The sequence below is a fragment of the Doryrhamphus excisus genome, chromosome 10 (assembly GCF_030265055.1).
Source record: "Doryrhamphus excisus isolate RoL2022-K1 chromosome 10, RoL_Dexc_1.0, whole genome shotgun sequence".
NCBI classification, from domain to species: Eukaryota; Metazoa; Chordata; class Actinopteri; order Syngnathiformes; family Syngnathidae; genus Doryrhamphus; species Doryrhamphus excisus.
The window spans coordinates 7,015,849-7,033,402 of record NC_080475.1 but is presented as its reverse complement, the minus strand read 5'-3'; the positions used below and the strand labels follow the sequence as shown (position 1 = coordinate 7,033,402).

The 17,554-nt window shown below is 48.4% G+C and overlaps 1 protein-coding gene across 2 annotated transcripts; it reads left to right on the top strand.

Annotated features, from left to right (window-relative positions):
* The first annotated feature begins 137 nt into the window (after positions 1-137).
* lmtk3 (lemur tyrosine kinase 3) lies at positions 138-17,408 on the top strand. 2 transcript variants are annotated; one of them, XM_058084245.1, is made up of 16 exons: positions 138-388; positions 3,618-3,751; positions 4,254-4,401; positions 4,481-4,554; positions 4,647-4,765; positions 4,985-5,072; positions 5,554-5,702; positions 5,776-5,860; positions 6,715-6,836; positions 7,749-7,898; positions 7,980-13,146; positions 13,220-13,383; positions 13,450-13,574; positions 13,658-13,980; positions 14,064-14,148; positions 15,487-17,408. In XM_058084245.1, the coding sequence occupies exons 1-16, from the start codon at positions 298-300 to the stop codon at positions 15,615-15,617; spliced, it is 7,155 nt and encodes a 2,384-aa protein (XP_057940228.1). In that variant the 5' UTR covers positions 138-297; the 3' UTR covers positions 15,618-17,408. The 2 variants fall into 2 exon arrangements, with proteins under 2 accessions (XP_057940228.1, XP_057940229.1); XM_058084246.1 differs by lacking the exon at positions 3,618-3,751 and adding an exon at positions 3,178-3,209.
* Positions 17,409-17,554: the final 146 nt, after the last annotated feature.

Genomic DNA, 17,554 nt, shown 5'->3' with positions numbered 1-17,554 from the left:
AATATTTCCGGAGGGGAGGGGGGAGCACGGAGGGGGGGTCGGCGGGTGATGCTGGTTGGATGTTTCTCGCTGAGCAGTCATGTATGAGCAGCCTGAGGATGCACAATAGCGCGTCTCGACCACCGTGTTTAATTGCGGATTAGAGGAGGAGGAGGTGGAGGAGGAGGAGGAGGCGCGCAACGAGGAAGGCTCTTTTATTCCAGCGAAGGAAGACGAGGGAGAGGAAAGGAGGACGGAAACGGCGGGGAGGACCGGAGACAGGAGGACACCGATGCTGTTGTTGTTGTTGATGCGACGATGCGGCCACACTGCTGGGTGATGGTGGCTCTGGCAGGGGTCATGTCGTACATCAGCCCGGACAGAGCGCTCGGAGCCCCGCAGAGGGAAGGTGAGCCGAGGCGGGGGAGAGAATGTGGAGATGTGGAGGATGGAAGATTCAGGAGGAGGGGGGGCGGGGGTATTGAATATCTGTCAGTGATGCTGGAGGAAGGGGGGGGGGGGGGGGTCTTTATGATGCTTTATTATCAAGTGTGACATAATGGGAATGGTGATGGCTGCAGGAGTGTGGTGCATGCATGCAGTCATCAAAATCCAAATGAATCGGGGGGTTGGGGGGGTGTTGTGGCAATGTTGGGGCCTTGCATAGAAGGCATGGGGGGGGGAAAGCTTCTATTTTTATACATCTATACCTTATACCCCCCAACCTCCCCCCTTTGCAGGATCTGTGTAATAAGTCTTTGTGCTGATGAAAAAAGGCCTGGTGCTGCTTTAGCTTCCATTTCTATGCAGTGTACGTCTACGTCTGGGCTCTGCACACAAACAATAGATGGAGACGGCTCTTGTTTATGGTGACTGATTGCTACAATGACCAATATAATAATAATAATAATAATAATAATAGGACATACAGGAGCATCCCTCTTCAAGGCACCCTTAGCCTTGCTTTGACTATTTTTGGATGTGTGTCATGCATTTTTAAATATGACTTTGGAATTTATGCATGCAGTGTTGATACTATCATGACCTTGCCGGTGTATGTGTAAATATTTAGTATGATTGGACATCATAGACCTCACAGAAAATGAGTTTTGAGCTTCATAGCCATCATTTTGGAATTGCAATGCCCTAACCTGCCTGTGTTCTTTATGCAGCCAGCCATTGTTTTTCATTGAGATCTCAGCACCAAGTACCGTGCTAAAGTCTTCAACGTCTTAAACTTAGACCTCCGCCAAGGTCCAACTATGAACACAATAATTAGCCAATGGCATAGTTGCGCTTGTTTGCTAGCTGGCAGGCTACTTCCTGCTTCAAGGATGATGAAGAACATGACGGCTGCTACCATTATGATTAAAAGGGGGGTGGACTAGTGCTGTTTAATGCATGCAACGCTGGTACTTCATGTCCCAGAATGCATTGCGGCTGTTTTGTTGCTTTGTTAGCAGTACAGTCACTCAGGAGCGCTCATGTAGCTTGTCATAAAATTGTCTTTTTTTTTGACACAAATTGAGGTGTCCCTATCTTTACTTGACCAAAATAAGGAGGTGAATCCCTTGTCTGACACCATGTAACAAAAACATGGGAGGGGAAATCCCGCTTCAGACATCGTGCAATGTTTGTACCTTCATGCGACAAAAATAAGGAGGCGCATCCCACTTCTGACACCATGTGATGTTTGTACATATAATGACATAAATAAGGAGATCATCCCACTTCTGACACCATGTGATGTTTGTACATATAATGACATAAATAAGGAGATCATCCCACTTCTGACACCATGTGATGTTTGTACATATAATGACATAAATAAGGAGGTGCATCCCACTTCTGACACCATGTGATGTTTGTACATATAATGACATAAATAAGATCATCCCACTTCTGACACCAGCTAATATTTGTACATATAATGACATAAATAAGGAGACAATCCCACTTCTGACACCATGTGATGTTTGTACATATAATGACATAAATAAGGAGATCATCCCACTTCTGACACCATGTGATGTTTGTACATATAATGACATAAATAAGGAGATCATCCCACTTCTGACACCATGTGATGTTTGTACATATAATGACATAAATAAGATCATCCCACTTCTGACACCATGTGATGTTTGTACATATAATGACATAAATAAGGAGATCATCCCACTTCTGACACCATGTGATATTTGTACATATGACATAAATAAGGAGATCATCCCACTTCTGACACCATGTGATGTTTGTACATATATTGACATAAATAAGGAGACAATCCCACTTCTGACACCATGTGATATTTGTACATTTAAGTGACAAAAATAAGGAAGCACTTTTACGAGATTGGTGTAGCTTATCCCGAATTCTTGAAAGTCATTCAATAACTAAGCAAAAAAAAACGTTAATTGAAGGCGTTTTTTTCCAGGGAATGACCCGGTAGCGCTTTGTCATGTCATTTCTCCTTCCTTGCAGCAGCAGTAGATTTGTATGCATGGATTTTTGCTTGATGTTCAAACTGTGCAACAAATGTTCTCCTCCCCTGAAGGAAGAAATTCACTTGCCCACAATATGACTCAGGTTATGCAATCACTTTTTTTTTTCCACTGAGCATTTAGGTGATAGATTGGATGGGATGGGGAAGGTGATTTCATGCTCATATGCCACCAACCCCCCAAGTGTCTTGGAAATCCCTGCTGTCTTTTTTTTTCCCGTAATCATGCTTACTAGTTGGGGGGTGAAAACTACACGACTACTCAACCAGATACTCAACTACTTTTGTATTTTTAGGGAACTGTGGGTCCTACAATGTTTTGTATTAGTGTGTGAAAATGACATTGAAGAAGATAGACGATGTGGGCATGTACTGTGGGCTGGCCCGTCCCCATAGCAACAGTATCCATAGCCAAGGATCGATGCTAGTGTCATGTTTCAAACGTGGCGTTATACGTAAATAACATAAACGTTCTTGGGCCCTGGAGGCCTTTGGGGGCAAAAAGCCAATCGTGATTTTTGCTGGATGGTGACCCATCGATACCAGAATCGGCTGTATCGTACTGAGCAAAGGCTAGCTATTAGGTGAGCCGCTATTGCGTTTTGTTATTTTTGGCGGCTAAATGAAAGCTATGCTAGTTACTTGGAGGGTATTTAACCAGCGTGCCCCCCTTTGCCCCCTTTTCTTTTCTACAGATGGTTCCCTCCCCACAATCGACCACTATGAGGTACACATGTCCAACTGTCCCTCACCCCCCCCTCTCTGTCTATATACTGTACATGATTGCTTAAACTCGTCATTCTTTGACAACCTTTCCCCCAATTAGCTCCCCCCCCCGTGCCCCCGCTTCTTAACTTTCTGTGTTTCCTGAGTGGAATGCTGATAGTTCCCTCTCCTCCATGCTTTTCTCCTCACACCGGAATGACCAGCCGCTATTCTTTCAAACTTCAATTCTCAATTCTTGGTTTTTTCCAACCTTGGACTTTTCCCGCTTACCCACAACCCCTTGATGCAAGCCGTGCATCCTGGGTTGAACCCAGCCTGCCGCTCCAACGGCTCAACCCCGGCCGTGTAGCCTTCAGTCTGGTCTAACCCCGCCCCCCCCCTCTCCCTTCCTGGTGTGTCTTCCTTTCAGTTTCCCAGAGCAGGACCGCCTCCCTGTCGCCGCCGCCGTACGTCGTCATCCTCATCTCGTGCTCGGGGCTCGTCTCCTTCGTCCTGCTGCTCCTCACCTGCCTGTGCTGCAAGAGAGGGGGGGTGGGCTTCAATGTGAGTCTGACCTTCCTCTGACCTTCTTTAGTGGCGACGAGCTCATCTTCTTGGATATGAGATGTCCAAATATTTTCAATAAATGTATCAAATAAGTCAAGAATGATTTGACAAATCATAACAGTGATTTATCATTTCAGTTCAATCACATGACAAAAGTGCTAAAAAAAAATCACACAAGTTAAAACATTGAATTCTTCATCTCGGGAAAAATCCACAATGTGTTCAATCCTGCATATTTCAGGACGATGCAGTATATTGAACATTTAATAGTCCCAAAAGTCCCCAAAAATATAGTACTGCAAAATGTACTGTATCACCAAATATTTGACACGCATATCCAAAACATTTAGATGTCATAGTCATCTCAAATGTTCTTTTTTTACATAAAAAAGTATAGTAAACTTGTGGTCTTATTACTTGAAAAATACTATCCTATATATACTGTACATATACACTACAGTACAGTAGTAGTACACATATACTGCGTCATGATTTGTAGGAGTTTGACAATGCCGATGGGGAGGAGTGTTCTGGGGGGTCCAGTCCAATCCAGGAGGACAGCCTGTCATCGTGCCCCTCCCTCCCTGAGGTCTACACCCTGCCCGTCAGAGAGAGGCACAACTGCGCCGCCCTACGGGATGGAGGAGGTAATTGCCCTTGTGCTCGCTCGCTGCTCAGGCTTCAGTGGTCGCACGCCAAAGAGTTTGACGGCTTGTGCTTTTGCAGACCCCAAGTCTGTGTGCTTCAAAAGGCACACCTTGAACTACCTGCAGGAGATTGGAAATGGCTGGTTTGGAAAAGTAAGATGGCGTTCCCTCACGTGGAAGCACGTTCCGCTCTGCTATTTTCACTTCCCAACGATGGCCTTTCCTTGCCTCCGTCCCCTTTGAAGGTGATCCTGGCCGAGGTCTTATGCGACTGCAGCTCCTCGCAGGTGGTGGTGAAGGAGTTGCGTGTCGGCGCCAGCCCGCTGGAGCAGAGGAAGTTCTTGGCCGAGTCGGAGCCCTACAGGTGAGACCCTCCAAACGTACTCATTATACACACTCGGTATATAATATGCTAATATTAGCGTGGTTAAACATAGCATAATAGTGTTTATATAAGTGCCTACTTCTGAAAATGTTAAAATATTTGTATAATTATGTTAGCATGCTAACATGCTAATGTTGCATGCTAATTTAATTTTTTTGTCACGCAAACACACCACGTCTGATTCTTGTCTTCAAGCAGGAGCCTGAAACATCCCAACGTCCTTCAGTGTTTGGGCCAGTGCAGTGAAAACATCCCTTTTCTCCTGGTGATGGAATTCTGTCAGCTGGTAAGCAGGAAGTACTTTACTTACCACCATTTCCTTCATATTAGCCACTACTTTTTACTTCAAATTTGAGGAGCAGCTACTTTATGGCTGAGTTCTAATCTTGTGCCACCTATTTTACTTCAGAAGTACTACTAATCATTGAAAGTAGTATGGCTCACGGTGTCTTGCAAAAAGCACTAAAGTCATCATACAGCAACTTAACACTCAGGTATACCTAAGAAATATACACTTTTTGAGTAGACTATTTGAAGGTTCTGCCACAATACATTGCATCTGAGCAACACAGTCAATGGTGCCTGTCGGGACGCTGCAATGACGTCAGCCTCCCTCTGTGCTTCGAGCTCTGGTGGATAGATGCAGCATTGCGGCTCCATCCATCCATCATTTTCTATGCCGCTTGTCCTCCACTGAAGTGGAGTTTTCCCATAATGCTTTGCTCAAAGGCAGTGGTGACTGTGTTCCTCCACTCTGGCGCCCACAGGGTGATCTCAAAAGGTACCTGCGAGCCCAACGCAAGTCCGATGGAATGACCCCCGACCTCCCGACCCGGGATCTGTTGACGCTGCAGCGAATGGCCTTTGAGATCACGTCAGGCCTGCTGCACCTTCACGACAACAACTACATCCACAGGTGGGACCTCTGCGAAATCTGCTCAATACGAGATCCAAGACGCAACGCTCCATCTGTCTTGTGTCGTCTGCAGCGATCTGGCTCTAAGAAACTGCCTGCTGACCTCCGACCTCACCGTGAGGATAGGCGACTACGGACTCTCACACAACCAATATAAGGTAGGCACGGGTATGTTTTTTACGGGTACCCATTTGGATATTTAGCTAAATTCTCCACCTTGAAACTGTGTGTGGGATACATGGACCTTATAATTAGGATTTTCTTTTCCCCCCCCGTGTCCCTTTGGGGGCTCCGTAAAACGGCAATAACTTGACACGTGGATTTGTTTGGTAATCTACCAATCTAGTAATCTAGTCCAGGGGTGGGCAAACTTTTTGACTCGCGGGCCGCATTAATTTAACAAAATTGACGATTATGTATTATGTAGTATTTTACACGTAACAGTCCATTTTTACACCTATATTTTTACACATATTTTACATGTAAAAGTGTCATGCAATCTGCTATATGTGCACTTTGAAATCATTTATTTGATGTAAAGTGTGTTATAAATGTATTATTATTATTGTTATTTTATTAGAATTATTATTATTATTATTAGTTATAGTAATGTTATTATATTATTATTATTATTATTTTGTTAATAATAATAATATTACTACCATTATTATATTAATATTATTAACAACAATATTAATATAATAGTAGTATTATTATCATTATTGACAACATTATTATTATTATTATTATTATTATTACTATTATTGTGCTTGTGCTCCTTTTTCCAGGAGTATTTTGTAAACAACTGACCACATCAAATATCGAAATTGATAAAGCAGCTACCTCAACCATCAAAAAGTTGGCACAAGCCACAATGCCAGGTTATGTGTTGAGTTTCAATGAAATACTTTGGAAAAAACAGGCGGGCCATATTGAAAGACTTGGCGGGCCGGATGTGGCCCCCGGGCCGTAGTTTGCCCACCCCTGATCTAGTCCATGACTGTGTGTGCAGGAGGACTATTACCTAACCCCGGACAAGTTATGGATTCCCCTGCGCTGGATCGCCCCAGAGCTCCTGGAAGAGTACCGAGGAGCTCTGATTGTAACGGACCAAACCAAGACCAGCAACGTGTGGTAGGTTTCGACATGGACTCTTCTACATGTTCAACATCTAAACGCTGAACGGCATCACTCCGAGAGGAGGCCCTCCATATTTACGCCACCACATCCTTTCCCTCGACAGTCAGCCATTATTTTTTCCTGCTGAGATCCAATTTTAGTCTGTTTGGTGTGCGGTCAGTGCTATACTTAGCCACCTTAGCTACTGGTACCAGATAAGGAGGTCATGTTGGAGGCCATCTGGGAACATGTATAACACATACAAACAACACCAGGATGTCGCTACAGCGGTGCCTTGGTTAACATCGTTAATATATTCCAGAAGGTCCAACTCTAACCAAAACGGGCTCTAACCAAATCAAATGTTGCCATAAATCCCATAATTCATCCCTTTCAGACACCCAAAAATGTCAACATAAAACACATTTTATAGACAATAATTATAGTTTTACATTCACAAAGTGATAACATAAATAAATGATAATATATCCTAATATCGGGGCGGCACGGTGGTCTAGGGGTTAGCGCACAGACCTCACAGCTAGGAGACCAGGGTTCAATTCCACCCTCGGGCATCTCTGTGTGGAGTTTGCATGTTCTCCCCGTGCATGCGTGGGTTTTCTCCGGGTACTCCGGTTTCCTCCCACATTCCAAAAACATGCTAGGTTAATTGGCCACTCCAAATTGTCCATAGGTATGAATGTGAGTGTGAATGGTTGTTTGTCTATATGTGCCCTGTGATTGGCTGGCGACCGGTCTAGGGTGTACCCCGCCTTACGCCTGAAGACAGCTGGGATAGGCTCCAGCACCCCCCGCGACCCTCGTGAGGAAAAGCGGTAGAAAATGAATGAATGAATATCCTAATATCTAATATAATGATGAGATGGACGGCTGGAATAAGTTATGTCCTTGATGTCCCGCCCCCAGGTCTCTGGGTGTGGTCATATGGGAGCTCTTTGAGTTCGGCTCTCAGCCCCACCGACACCTGAGTGACGAAGAGGTCCTGACGTTTGTCATCAGGGAGCGACAGATCACTCTGGCCCAGCCGAGACTCAAACTCTCCCACGCGGATTACTGGTCAGTGGGCGAGCACCGACATGCCGATGCACTTTTCATCTTTTGAGAGGACCTGACTCAGGACTCTCTTCCTGTCCTCAGGTATGAGATCATGCAGTCCTGCTGGCTACCTCCATCTCAGCGCCCGTCAGTCGCAGAGGTATTCCTCCTCCTCTCCTCCCTGCTGGCCGCCGAGCGGGGAACGTCGAGGGGGAGCGAGGATGAAGACGACGAGGAGTACGAAGAGGCCCGAGGGAGAAGGGGCGAGAGCGACGAGTCCTTTGAAAGACGCTGGGACTTGCTCCGCCCACCCGCCTTCCAGGCCGCAGCGCACGAGCGGCAAAGGGAGCGAGAGGACCGGCACTGTTCCTACCCCTTGCTGGACCCCGTGGGCACCCGGGGCACGCATTCATCGTCCGAACTGGACGACATCCTGACCGTGACTGAAACCAGCAAGGGTCTGAACTTTGAGTATTTCTGGGAGAAGGCCCACGCCAGGCGTGGCTACAAGCCCCTCGCCCCCGCTCAACCCATCCCGACCGCCAACAACAACAACCACAGGCAGTCCTTGGACACGCCCACCGTGGTCCCGGTCATCAGCGCACGGAGCCCCTCCCTCGCCAGCGAGTACTACATCCGATTAGAGGAGCACACTCCCCAGGACAAGTCCCCGACTCTGAAAGGGAAGAGCCAGTCTTGCAGGTCTGACTCCATCTGCCCCGGAGACATGGAGCTTGTGGAAATCCGGAGCGGCATGCTGGGAAAAGAGCGAGTACCCTATTGTTCCTCGGACAGGTGCGCAGGTGGGAAAGGCATCCAGATGGTGCGATCGAGCGAGGTTAAACTCCAGGTGCCCAATACGGGCGTGGCCGAATTCAGGGACGCTTCCAGCAGAGTGACCGACTTCTCTGTCATCAATTTAGGGGAGGACGACCAAGAGGAGAAGAACTCTGACAAGAAACCACCCGCGAGTTCTCAAGCTCCGGTCCTTCCTCCCAAGCCCCGCTCCATGTCCATGTCCTCGGCCAACCACCTTCACTCGCGCCCGCTGCCGGCACCCCCCCTTGGCTACAGAGGACTTCCCCACTACAACATGAGTGGTAAAATCCAGACCGATCCCCTTCAGATGAACAGCTGCCCACCTTCGAGCTACGGTCACTTGGGGCTCCATCGCTCTCGACAGACTTTACCTCCGTCTCCGTCCCTGTCCCCGTCTCTGCCCCCATCCAGTCACCCCGTTTACCCCGCCCCTCAAATGTACCCGCCGCCTCTCCCTCCCCACGCCAAACAAAGAACCTGCCCGAGCTACAACTCGGACTCTTACTCCAGATACAGCAGCAGATCCAAGAGAGACCCGCTATCCTGTGACCTCGGCGCCAGACACGGAACCCACAGCTCCAAGGACGCCCGTGGGAAAGACTTTGACTCACCCGTTCGCAGAGAAAACCCCTTGCGGCCCATCTATCGCAATATACCTCGGTCTCAGCCCCGGACGGACGGGCAGTCCTCGTCCAGTCCCACCTACTCGGACGAGGACGATTCCCCCTTCATGTCGCCCGAGAAACAAAGCACTAGCGTCACTTATTCCAGCCTGTCCAAGGATGCGGATCCGGCCGCCGCAGGCCTCTTCTCCAGGGGAATGAAGAGAACGCAGTCACGCCTCGACACCATCCTGCCGGCCATTTGGAAGGAAGATGCACAACTTCAGGCGGAACGCGTGGCCGCCGCCAAGAAGTCCCCCATGCACCTGTTCCTAACCGAAATATCTACCGTGGCCGAGGCGCGCGAGGGCAATTCCGACATTCCATGGGAGAAGGCCAAGAAAGGAGACGGAGAGAGATCCAAAGACTTTGTGTTGCTCAACAAAGGGATGCGGCGCTCCCAGTCCCTGATCACAGAGCTAGGCTCGGCGGGGCAGTCATGGGGGGCCGAGAACTACAGCACAGGGATGGAGAAGGACTTCACGGCTGCTGAGGAATCATTCCAGGGGGATCTCTTTCTGACCGAGATCGATACGGACACGGATCTGAATGGAGGTTCGGGAAGTGATCCCGTGAAATACCTTTACCCTTCAGGGTCAAGGTCGCGGCCGTACATCTGTGATCCAGACCTTCCCAAATCCACCGATGCGGAAGACCCTCACTCCACGGGTATCAGAAGGTCACACTCGCTCCTCTCCGAGACCACCAGAGGGAAGGCAGAGTGTGAACCACAACAGACTGAGACGGATCAACAGAGAACGGAAATGACCAGGGAAGAGTTCCTGAAGGAGATCCAATCGGCAGAGACCTTTCTGACTGAAATCATATCGAGGCAACATCCACCCGCAGGCAGGAAAGAAGGAGAATCATCTCCTACCCTCCTCTCACCCGAATATGAGTCCATATGCATGGACCCAAACACCGCCCAGACCATCCAGTTCCAGTCGGAGAGTTCCATGCGCTCATCCGGCAGAGGAAAGGACGAGCCGCAAACGGAAGCCATCTATGCCCAGGTGACCAAGCGGGCTAAAAAGAGTGAGATCAAAGTTTCTACCAGACCCGAGATCCCAGTCCTCCATATAGGATCAGCCATTAAACAGGAGAACCAAGGAAGTAATGCGGACCATTGCCGGTCCGGGGACTACGTCTTTGCGGAAATCATGCCCAAGAACGGTTTACTACACAACGAAACGCTTACGTCATGTCAGAAGGACGACGAGTCCTTTGATGGACCTGCTTTACCTGCGAGAGGAGAAGACCAAGCCAGAGATCTTGATGTGTCACTCATCATGAATAGTCCAAAGACTTCCCTAATCCAGAACGGGCTAGAGAGGGATGACGAGGGTAAGGACAACACCGATCGAGGAGCAGCTGATTCAGATCTCTCAAAAGGCGGCGGCGTTCCCAAGACTGAGCCGGAAAGGAAGCTTTCATCCCAACACAATGAGAGCGTCCAAGAAGAAGCTACCGCCACTCCGACAACTCCGGACTGGGATGCATCCGCTGACGTTTCCCTGGTCACCCCCACCGACTCTGTCCTGTCACCGACCACGTCCAGCTCCGCAGACTGCCTCACCCCGAGCGACTCCTGGACTGGAGGGGGGGGCGCTGGCTGGCGAGCTCTGGGAAACGAAACGCCGCACCGGGACTCGGCTTATTTCTCAGACAGTGACTGGGAAGGGGATGGCATGAGCAGGAGAAACACGGATGGACTTGGCGGGTCCAGGCCGAGCAGCGGACGAGGGGGGGACAGGGGAACGCTGACTGGGATTGAGGAAAAAACCGAAACAGAAGAAGAGGCTGAGGTGGAACACAAGCGGACGTTGGAAAACCGCATAGAGACGTCTGAGAAGAGGACATCATTGGAAAATACTTCCGATGCCACACACGTTCCGAGCAAAGGATTCCAGCCAGGGAAGCGGGACGATTCTGGCATTTTTCTGAATGGTCAGAAATCCTCCCAACAGTTTGATGGTCCTCAAACCAAAGACCGTGTTGACTTTATCGATACATTGTTTTCCAAACTGGAGGATGAGCCTCCAAAGAGCCTGCCACATCGCCATGGCGATGCAAAAGACCGCCACTACGCAGATGACATCGTTTCTCATGTCACAGACTGCAAATACCTGGACATGACGCTATCCGCATCGGGAAGACCCTACAGCAAGGAATATATGCACATGGAAAACCACTCTTCTCTAGAATCTCCCGGAAGCAACACAGACTCCAAATCGTCTGAACTGTGGGTCGATCCCACCAACAAGGAAACCCCGTCATTTGTAGATTCCAGCGTAGGGAATTCCAACGTAGGGAATTCCAGCATAGGGAATTCCGTAGACGATCAAGTCAGTTTACGGTTTGCCTCCCGGATTGAGGAAGGTGCTGAGAGAAGTTTTAAGGTGCCTGAGCTGGAGATGCACAACACAGACGGCAATCACCTGCAATGCTTGGACGGAGTGACCTCTGACCTCTGTCAGGGGTCACCTCCGACAGGATCCGGTGGGGGTGGGGTGGAGGAGAAAGAAGACCAAAGGACCGGTCATCCATCGCAATCAAGTGACTCACACTTGTGGTCGGGCGAAAACGACCAGTGGGCCTCTCCGGAAAAGAGGTGCCAGGATGATGGAGCAGACTCTGGGTTCCGCAACCAAGTTTGGGAGGCAGGAGAGCATCTCGGTGCCGGTCAGGAGATTTGGGAAGCTGAGGGAAATGATGAATTTGCCGGAAGTGAACCTCACCCTGCTGCGTTGGAGAGCTGTGAGGAACCATGGAAGAACGAAAAGCAGCGACTGAATGGAAGTCTGTCGGCGAAGGAAAACACTCAGCCGGATGGGGTGAACATCCAGCAGGTGGAGAATGTGGAGAACCTTCTCGAAAGTGACAGAGTTGATGCAGAAATGGAAATTCCAGCGACTGAAGTGGAGAATATGGAAATCCCAGATCCAGAGGTTTTTGACAAAGTCAAGAAGCACCCTTGGTCGTGCGTGACAGGGTCGGAGGAGAATCAAAATTTTAACATCTGGCCTCAGGAGGAGGACCTGCCACCATCTGAGGAGAACCCAGACCAGGAAAACCTGGACTCTGACTTACCTAGCGAGGCTGAAATGAGTCCGTGCGGTGCAGAGCGCCACACGGACGAAAGCGTGAGCATGGAAAAGGAAGAAGAGGACTCACCAGTGGACAACTTCAGCTCGGTGGATTTCCCCAGTCCTCCTCCGAGCATAGACCTGGACGTGCAGGATGACAAACTGGAGAGTTTAGATGACTCTTTTCCTAGTCCTCCACCATCTGTTTCCGAGGCTGAGGAGTTTGGTACCAGCGGTCTGGAAGCGGACGTGATGCCCATGACGCATATAACGGTAGACGGCGAGAGCAACCTCACCTCCGACACAGGAGGTCTGGATGATGCCGACCAAACACCGACGCCGGTCCATAGCCTGCCAGAGTTACTCATTTCCGAGTGGAAAGATCTGGACGAGGAGGCCTTGGAGGATTTTGAAAAATTGGAACAACTGTGCCGTATATCCGGGGACGAGGGCGAAACCCTGGGCGACATTTTCCTGGAGAACCTGGAGCTTTTGGAGTCCCTGAAGAAAACCCCTGATCAAAAAGACGGCAAATGTGGAGAGGAGATATGTAACTTGGGGGCAGATTTGGGAGAAGAAGGAAGCCCTTCCTCAGACGAAGAGGATGGGAATGATGCACCGTGCCCACCCGGACAGACGCCAGAGCCCAAGGACCAGGATTGCCTTTCCAAGACGACCACCAAGAACGGCCTGAAGATGCAGGTCAGGAAAAAATCAATGTTCTCCTGAAGGACCTCCCTTCATCTTTGTTCTTCATCTTGTTCTGCCACGTCAGGTGTGCCAGGAACGGCTGCAGTTCTCCCTGAGTGAAAATGTGAAGACCAACGTGCTTTGGGGGGCCACGGTTAAGGACAGCGTCACGCTGCGGCCCTGGGGGGAGGAGGCCGCTGAGGACTGCTGCCAGGCAGATGCTGAGGAGCAACAAAACCAGGATGGAAGGTATGACAATCAGATGGTGGTGAAGCTAACATCTTCATCCAAAAGTCATTGTTACCATGGTTTCAGCCAAACGCCGCAGGAAGGCGTGTCCAAGGCGGAGTGTGAGGAAGCTAAACCGGAGCCGCTCGCTGCGATCGAACAACCCGAGGTGACGACGACGCCGCAGACGACGGCGCACCAGGCAATCAAAGGTACGCTTGGTCTTTGTCTGGACTTCCCTCGGTCCAACACCTGGTCTCCACCTGGTCTTTCAACTGGTCTTTCTCTCTGGCAGCTAAAGTCGCTCGTCTGTCTCTGGCCCTCCCGCCGCTCGCCCTGGCTCTCCCCGTCGCCTCCGCCGGCAAGGACGGCGCCATCGGGAGCCGGATCGGAAGACGGAGAGGTTTGCTCCCGGGAAGCGATCCCGAAGACGAAGAGGAAGACGAGGCGGAGGACGAGAGTTCCCGGAGAGTCATCGTTGTCACAGAGACGGACGTGGACAAACGCGTGGGCCTGAGGAGCCTCCTCAAGTCACCCAAGGAACCGCTGGACCGGGGGCGGGACAGAGGGAGGAACGTGTCCTTTTTTGATGATGTCACCATTTATCTGTTTGATCAGGTATGGCGGAAACCTTCCGTACTGGACTCACAGGCGCTCATCTCTAATATCATCATGGCTTCTGTCTTTTTTTACTGCCACAGGAAACTCCAACCAAGGAACTGAGCGCTCCAGCGCCCGCCAGTCAGGCTGCAGTGTCCGTCAAAAACACCAAGTTGGATTTTCATGGTGAGCCTGGCGTCCTCCTTCCACGCTCATTCACACAAAACAAACATGTCCGCCGTGTGGACGTGATCATCAGTCCAAGAGTTTATTCATGATTACTCATCGTATTAGTAATTATCTATCTATTTAGGGGCCCCTTGGAATTGAACCCTGGCCATTAGCACTCAGCATAAACACATTGAAACGTTTACATTTAATCCACATTTATAACAGAAATATGGATGGATTATGATCCATAGCTTTTATATTGTCATTGTTATTTTCACCACTGTGATGGTTCACTTTAAAATGTCACTTAAAAAAAATGGCCCCCGAGCCATAGGTTCCCTACCCCTGCCCTATAATTACCCGCCTCGGCGCTGTGACATGTTGAACCGAGTGGGGGGGCGGTCTCAAACCCGTGTGTTCAACACTGCGAGCCCAAGCTGTGCGTTCTGCTCCCCCGCATGTCTTGTTTCCCAGGATCCTCGGAGTACTCGGAGCGCTGAAACCAAGAACGGAACCAGAACCAAATGAGATGCTTTCACGAGAGGTTATTTTTAACCAGCCGCCATCATGCATTGGAATCATTTTGCTTCTTATCACCCGCTTTCAGGGTGGCCTCTTTTTTCACATGACTCTACATCTGTGATTCTCAACTCTTGGGTCAGACGTCTTCATCTTGTGCTTTTATTCTGAAGGGTATTTTTATGCGGCAAGACGTGGCCTGTTAATAGTCTTCCACTTGCTGTCATAAGAAGTTTGTTTATAGTCTGAAGTTTAGCTTGGCAGCTAGCTACGTACATGTTATGTATGTATCCTTGCAGTGATGCATTAGTGTTGCGCAATGTGGTGTAAACAAAGAATAATAGAAGTGTAAAGGTGACTATAGGGGTGTTATGTCATGTCTACAGGGCTCTAATAATGGAAAATAACATATCTAGAAAGTCATAAACAGATCTTTTATGCCCCGACGACGAATTATTTTCTGTCTATTCATGTTGAATCCTACTTTACTCCTTGTGGTAGAGACTGGAACCAATTAACGCCGATAAACGAGGGACGACGGTACTCGTACACTCCATATTTCATGTGGAATCATGTCAATCATGAGGCAACGATACATTTAAAGGCAACCCACTGAGGGAGATGTACTTAAAGTTATTTTTATCAAGCTGTGTGAGAAAATTCAAGTCCATTTGGGTCACCCTTTGGGGTTTAATCACGGTCAAAGAGCTAAAAGCTGTGCTGTCACCCTAGCTGCCATGTGCCACAGCGCCATCATGTGGTGTTACTATGGTGGTGTAGCTAGTTGATCAAATGTTCATCTCTTTCATATGACACCTTTCTCTCCCCTCCCAGCGTCCAAAAGCAAAGATTCCAAACGCAAAGAGGATTCCTCGGTCAAAGCGAGAGCACCCGGAGGCGGGACCAACTTAGTGACGTCATCGCGCTTCACCGTGAGCCCCGCCAAGGACCCCCACTTGGCGTGAATCTTTTAGAGATGAACCCTCTGAGACTTTCAATGGACCCCAGCAACAACCAGCCGTTCACCCAGAGGCTATTTTTCTATTGGACGGTGAAAGAGGAAGAAAACCCACCTGGACCCGGTCCAGGTTAGACCAGCTACACTGTTTACAGAGTTTATTCTAGCATCTTTGAGGACAACCAGGAGGTACGTGGACATTGTTTGGACTAGCTATGCAGCGGGAGTCTTGCTGGACGCCAGCGTGCTCCCTTCTGCTTTCTCTTGTATGCCCCCCCCCCAGACATGTGGGGGGGCTACTTCTGTTGTTCTTTCTTTTGAAATCACACGTAGGCTTCTCCTGGTCGACGCCTTTTCACGGCAGTTGGTGGTTCTTGTCACCAGACGTCAACATTTGTACAAATCGCCATCAGTGACAGCATTTTAGCGCTCTTTGCTTTCACATTCTCACAATCCGGGAAGACGTTTCACCTGGCATCCCGGCAGGCTTCATCGCTTCATGCTCTCAAAGACTAGATAGGACGGCTCAAGTCTCTGGTGATGCTGCGGGATCGGGATCCAAAGTTTTTGTTCTCTAAGGGAGAGACACATTGAGGTAGAGGATCAAGGACTAGATAGGACATCTCTAGTCTGAGCGTTAGGATCCAAAGTTTTTATCCTCTAAGCTAGAAACAAAGTTAAGGTAGAGGATCCGACCCATCCCCCAGACTAGAGCTGTCCTATCTGGTCCTTGAGCATGAACTGATCCATAGTTTTACTCCTCTTAAGGTCGAGGATAAACGCCCACCATCCCTTCACAACTGGAGCTGTCCTATCTGGTCTTTGGGCATGAACTGATGAAGCCGGCTGGCATGAGAGGCAAAACGTTTTCCAAGAAAAACAACCGGAAGAATCCGGTCGTGATGGCTTCAACGACGTGGATGAATGAGAATATATTTTACTTTCTGATTGGTTCCCATTAGACTGCATGAAAAGCGAAGCAACTCGTTTCTTTCTACTTTTGACGCTGGCCGACGACGTCCAAACACATCACAGAAATGATCCAAGACCAGAAACACATCAGGTCTAGCACCCCCATCAGCCTGGTGGGGGGTTCTGGGTAACCTGACAGACTTCCTTTTTGTTTCCGTGAACTCCCAGCATTCCCGTCATGCAGCTCTTTTTGGGGCTTTGTTTGTTTGACATGTGCAGCATTTCTCTCTTGCATTTGTTTGGATCTGCAGCGTTGATTTTGTTTTATGTGTTTTGGGTTTTGGATCATGTATGTGTTGGACTCGGCACCCTACTTTTTAGTTCTTAGAAGCTGTCACTTTTAGATTGATTTATTTATGTATTTCTTAGATTTTTGGACATACATTCTGTAAGATCTTCATGACAAATAAAGCAAAATATTTTCCCAGATGTCTTAATTGCTCAAAAAATAGTATTTTGTTTAATTTTACCTGTCAATATATGCCGGTCTGTATGAAAGTTTGTCCTGTATGGGTTCTTTTATTTATTTTTTTTGTATTATGTTAGCTGTGTTGTCATTCTTTTCAAGGCAGTCAGTGTAACTTAGCATGGAACTTTGAAAACAGCTTCTCATGGGTAAATAACTTATTTATTTTGCTGTATTTATTAGTTTGATGATTTATTTTCTACCAATAACAGTCCATCATGCAGTCAAGGTCCAAATAGTCCGTTTGTTTAGTCTAAGTGTTAACGGGTTAAAAACCTGTATTGTTTTAAGAATTGTTTTCAAGGGGTAATGTAAAGAAAAAGGGGGTGAGAAATAAAAACGACAAAATGTGAATTTCCATTTCAATGCTCCATCTTCAATTATTTGCATAATAATGTGCTTGCATAGTGACTTTAGGATTCCCATTCATTTATTTAATTTCATATATATATATAATAGCGTTTCAACAAAAAGAAAAACACAGTTACCACACTACTAAATAGTGA

What these genes read in the sequence shown, in the direction of transcription:
- lmtk3 (XM_058084245.1), top strand. Translation starts at nt 298, where the DNA reads ATGCGGCCACACTGCTGGGTGATGGTGGCTCTGGCAGGGGTCATGTCG. An exon ending in CGCCCTACGGGATGGAGGAG is followed by an intron (nt 4,402 to 4,480) that starts GTAATTGCCCTT and finishes GTGCTTTTGCAG; the next exon opens with ACCCCAAGTCTGTGTGCTTC. An exon ending in ACCAAGACCAGCAACGTGTG is followed by an intron (nt 6,837 to 7,748) that starts GTAGGTTTCGAC and finishes TCCCGCCCCCAG; the next exon opens with GTCTCTGGGTGTGGTCATAT.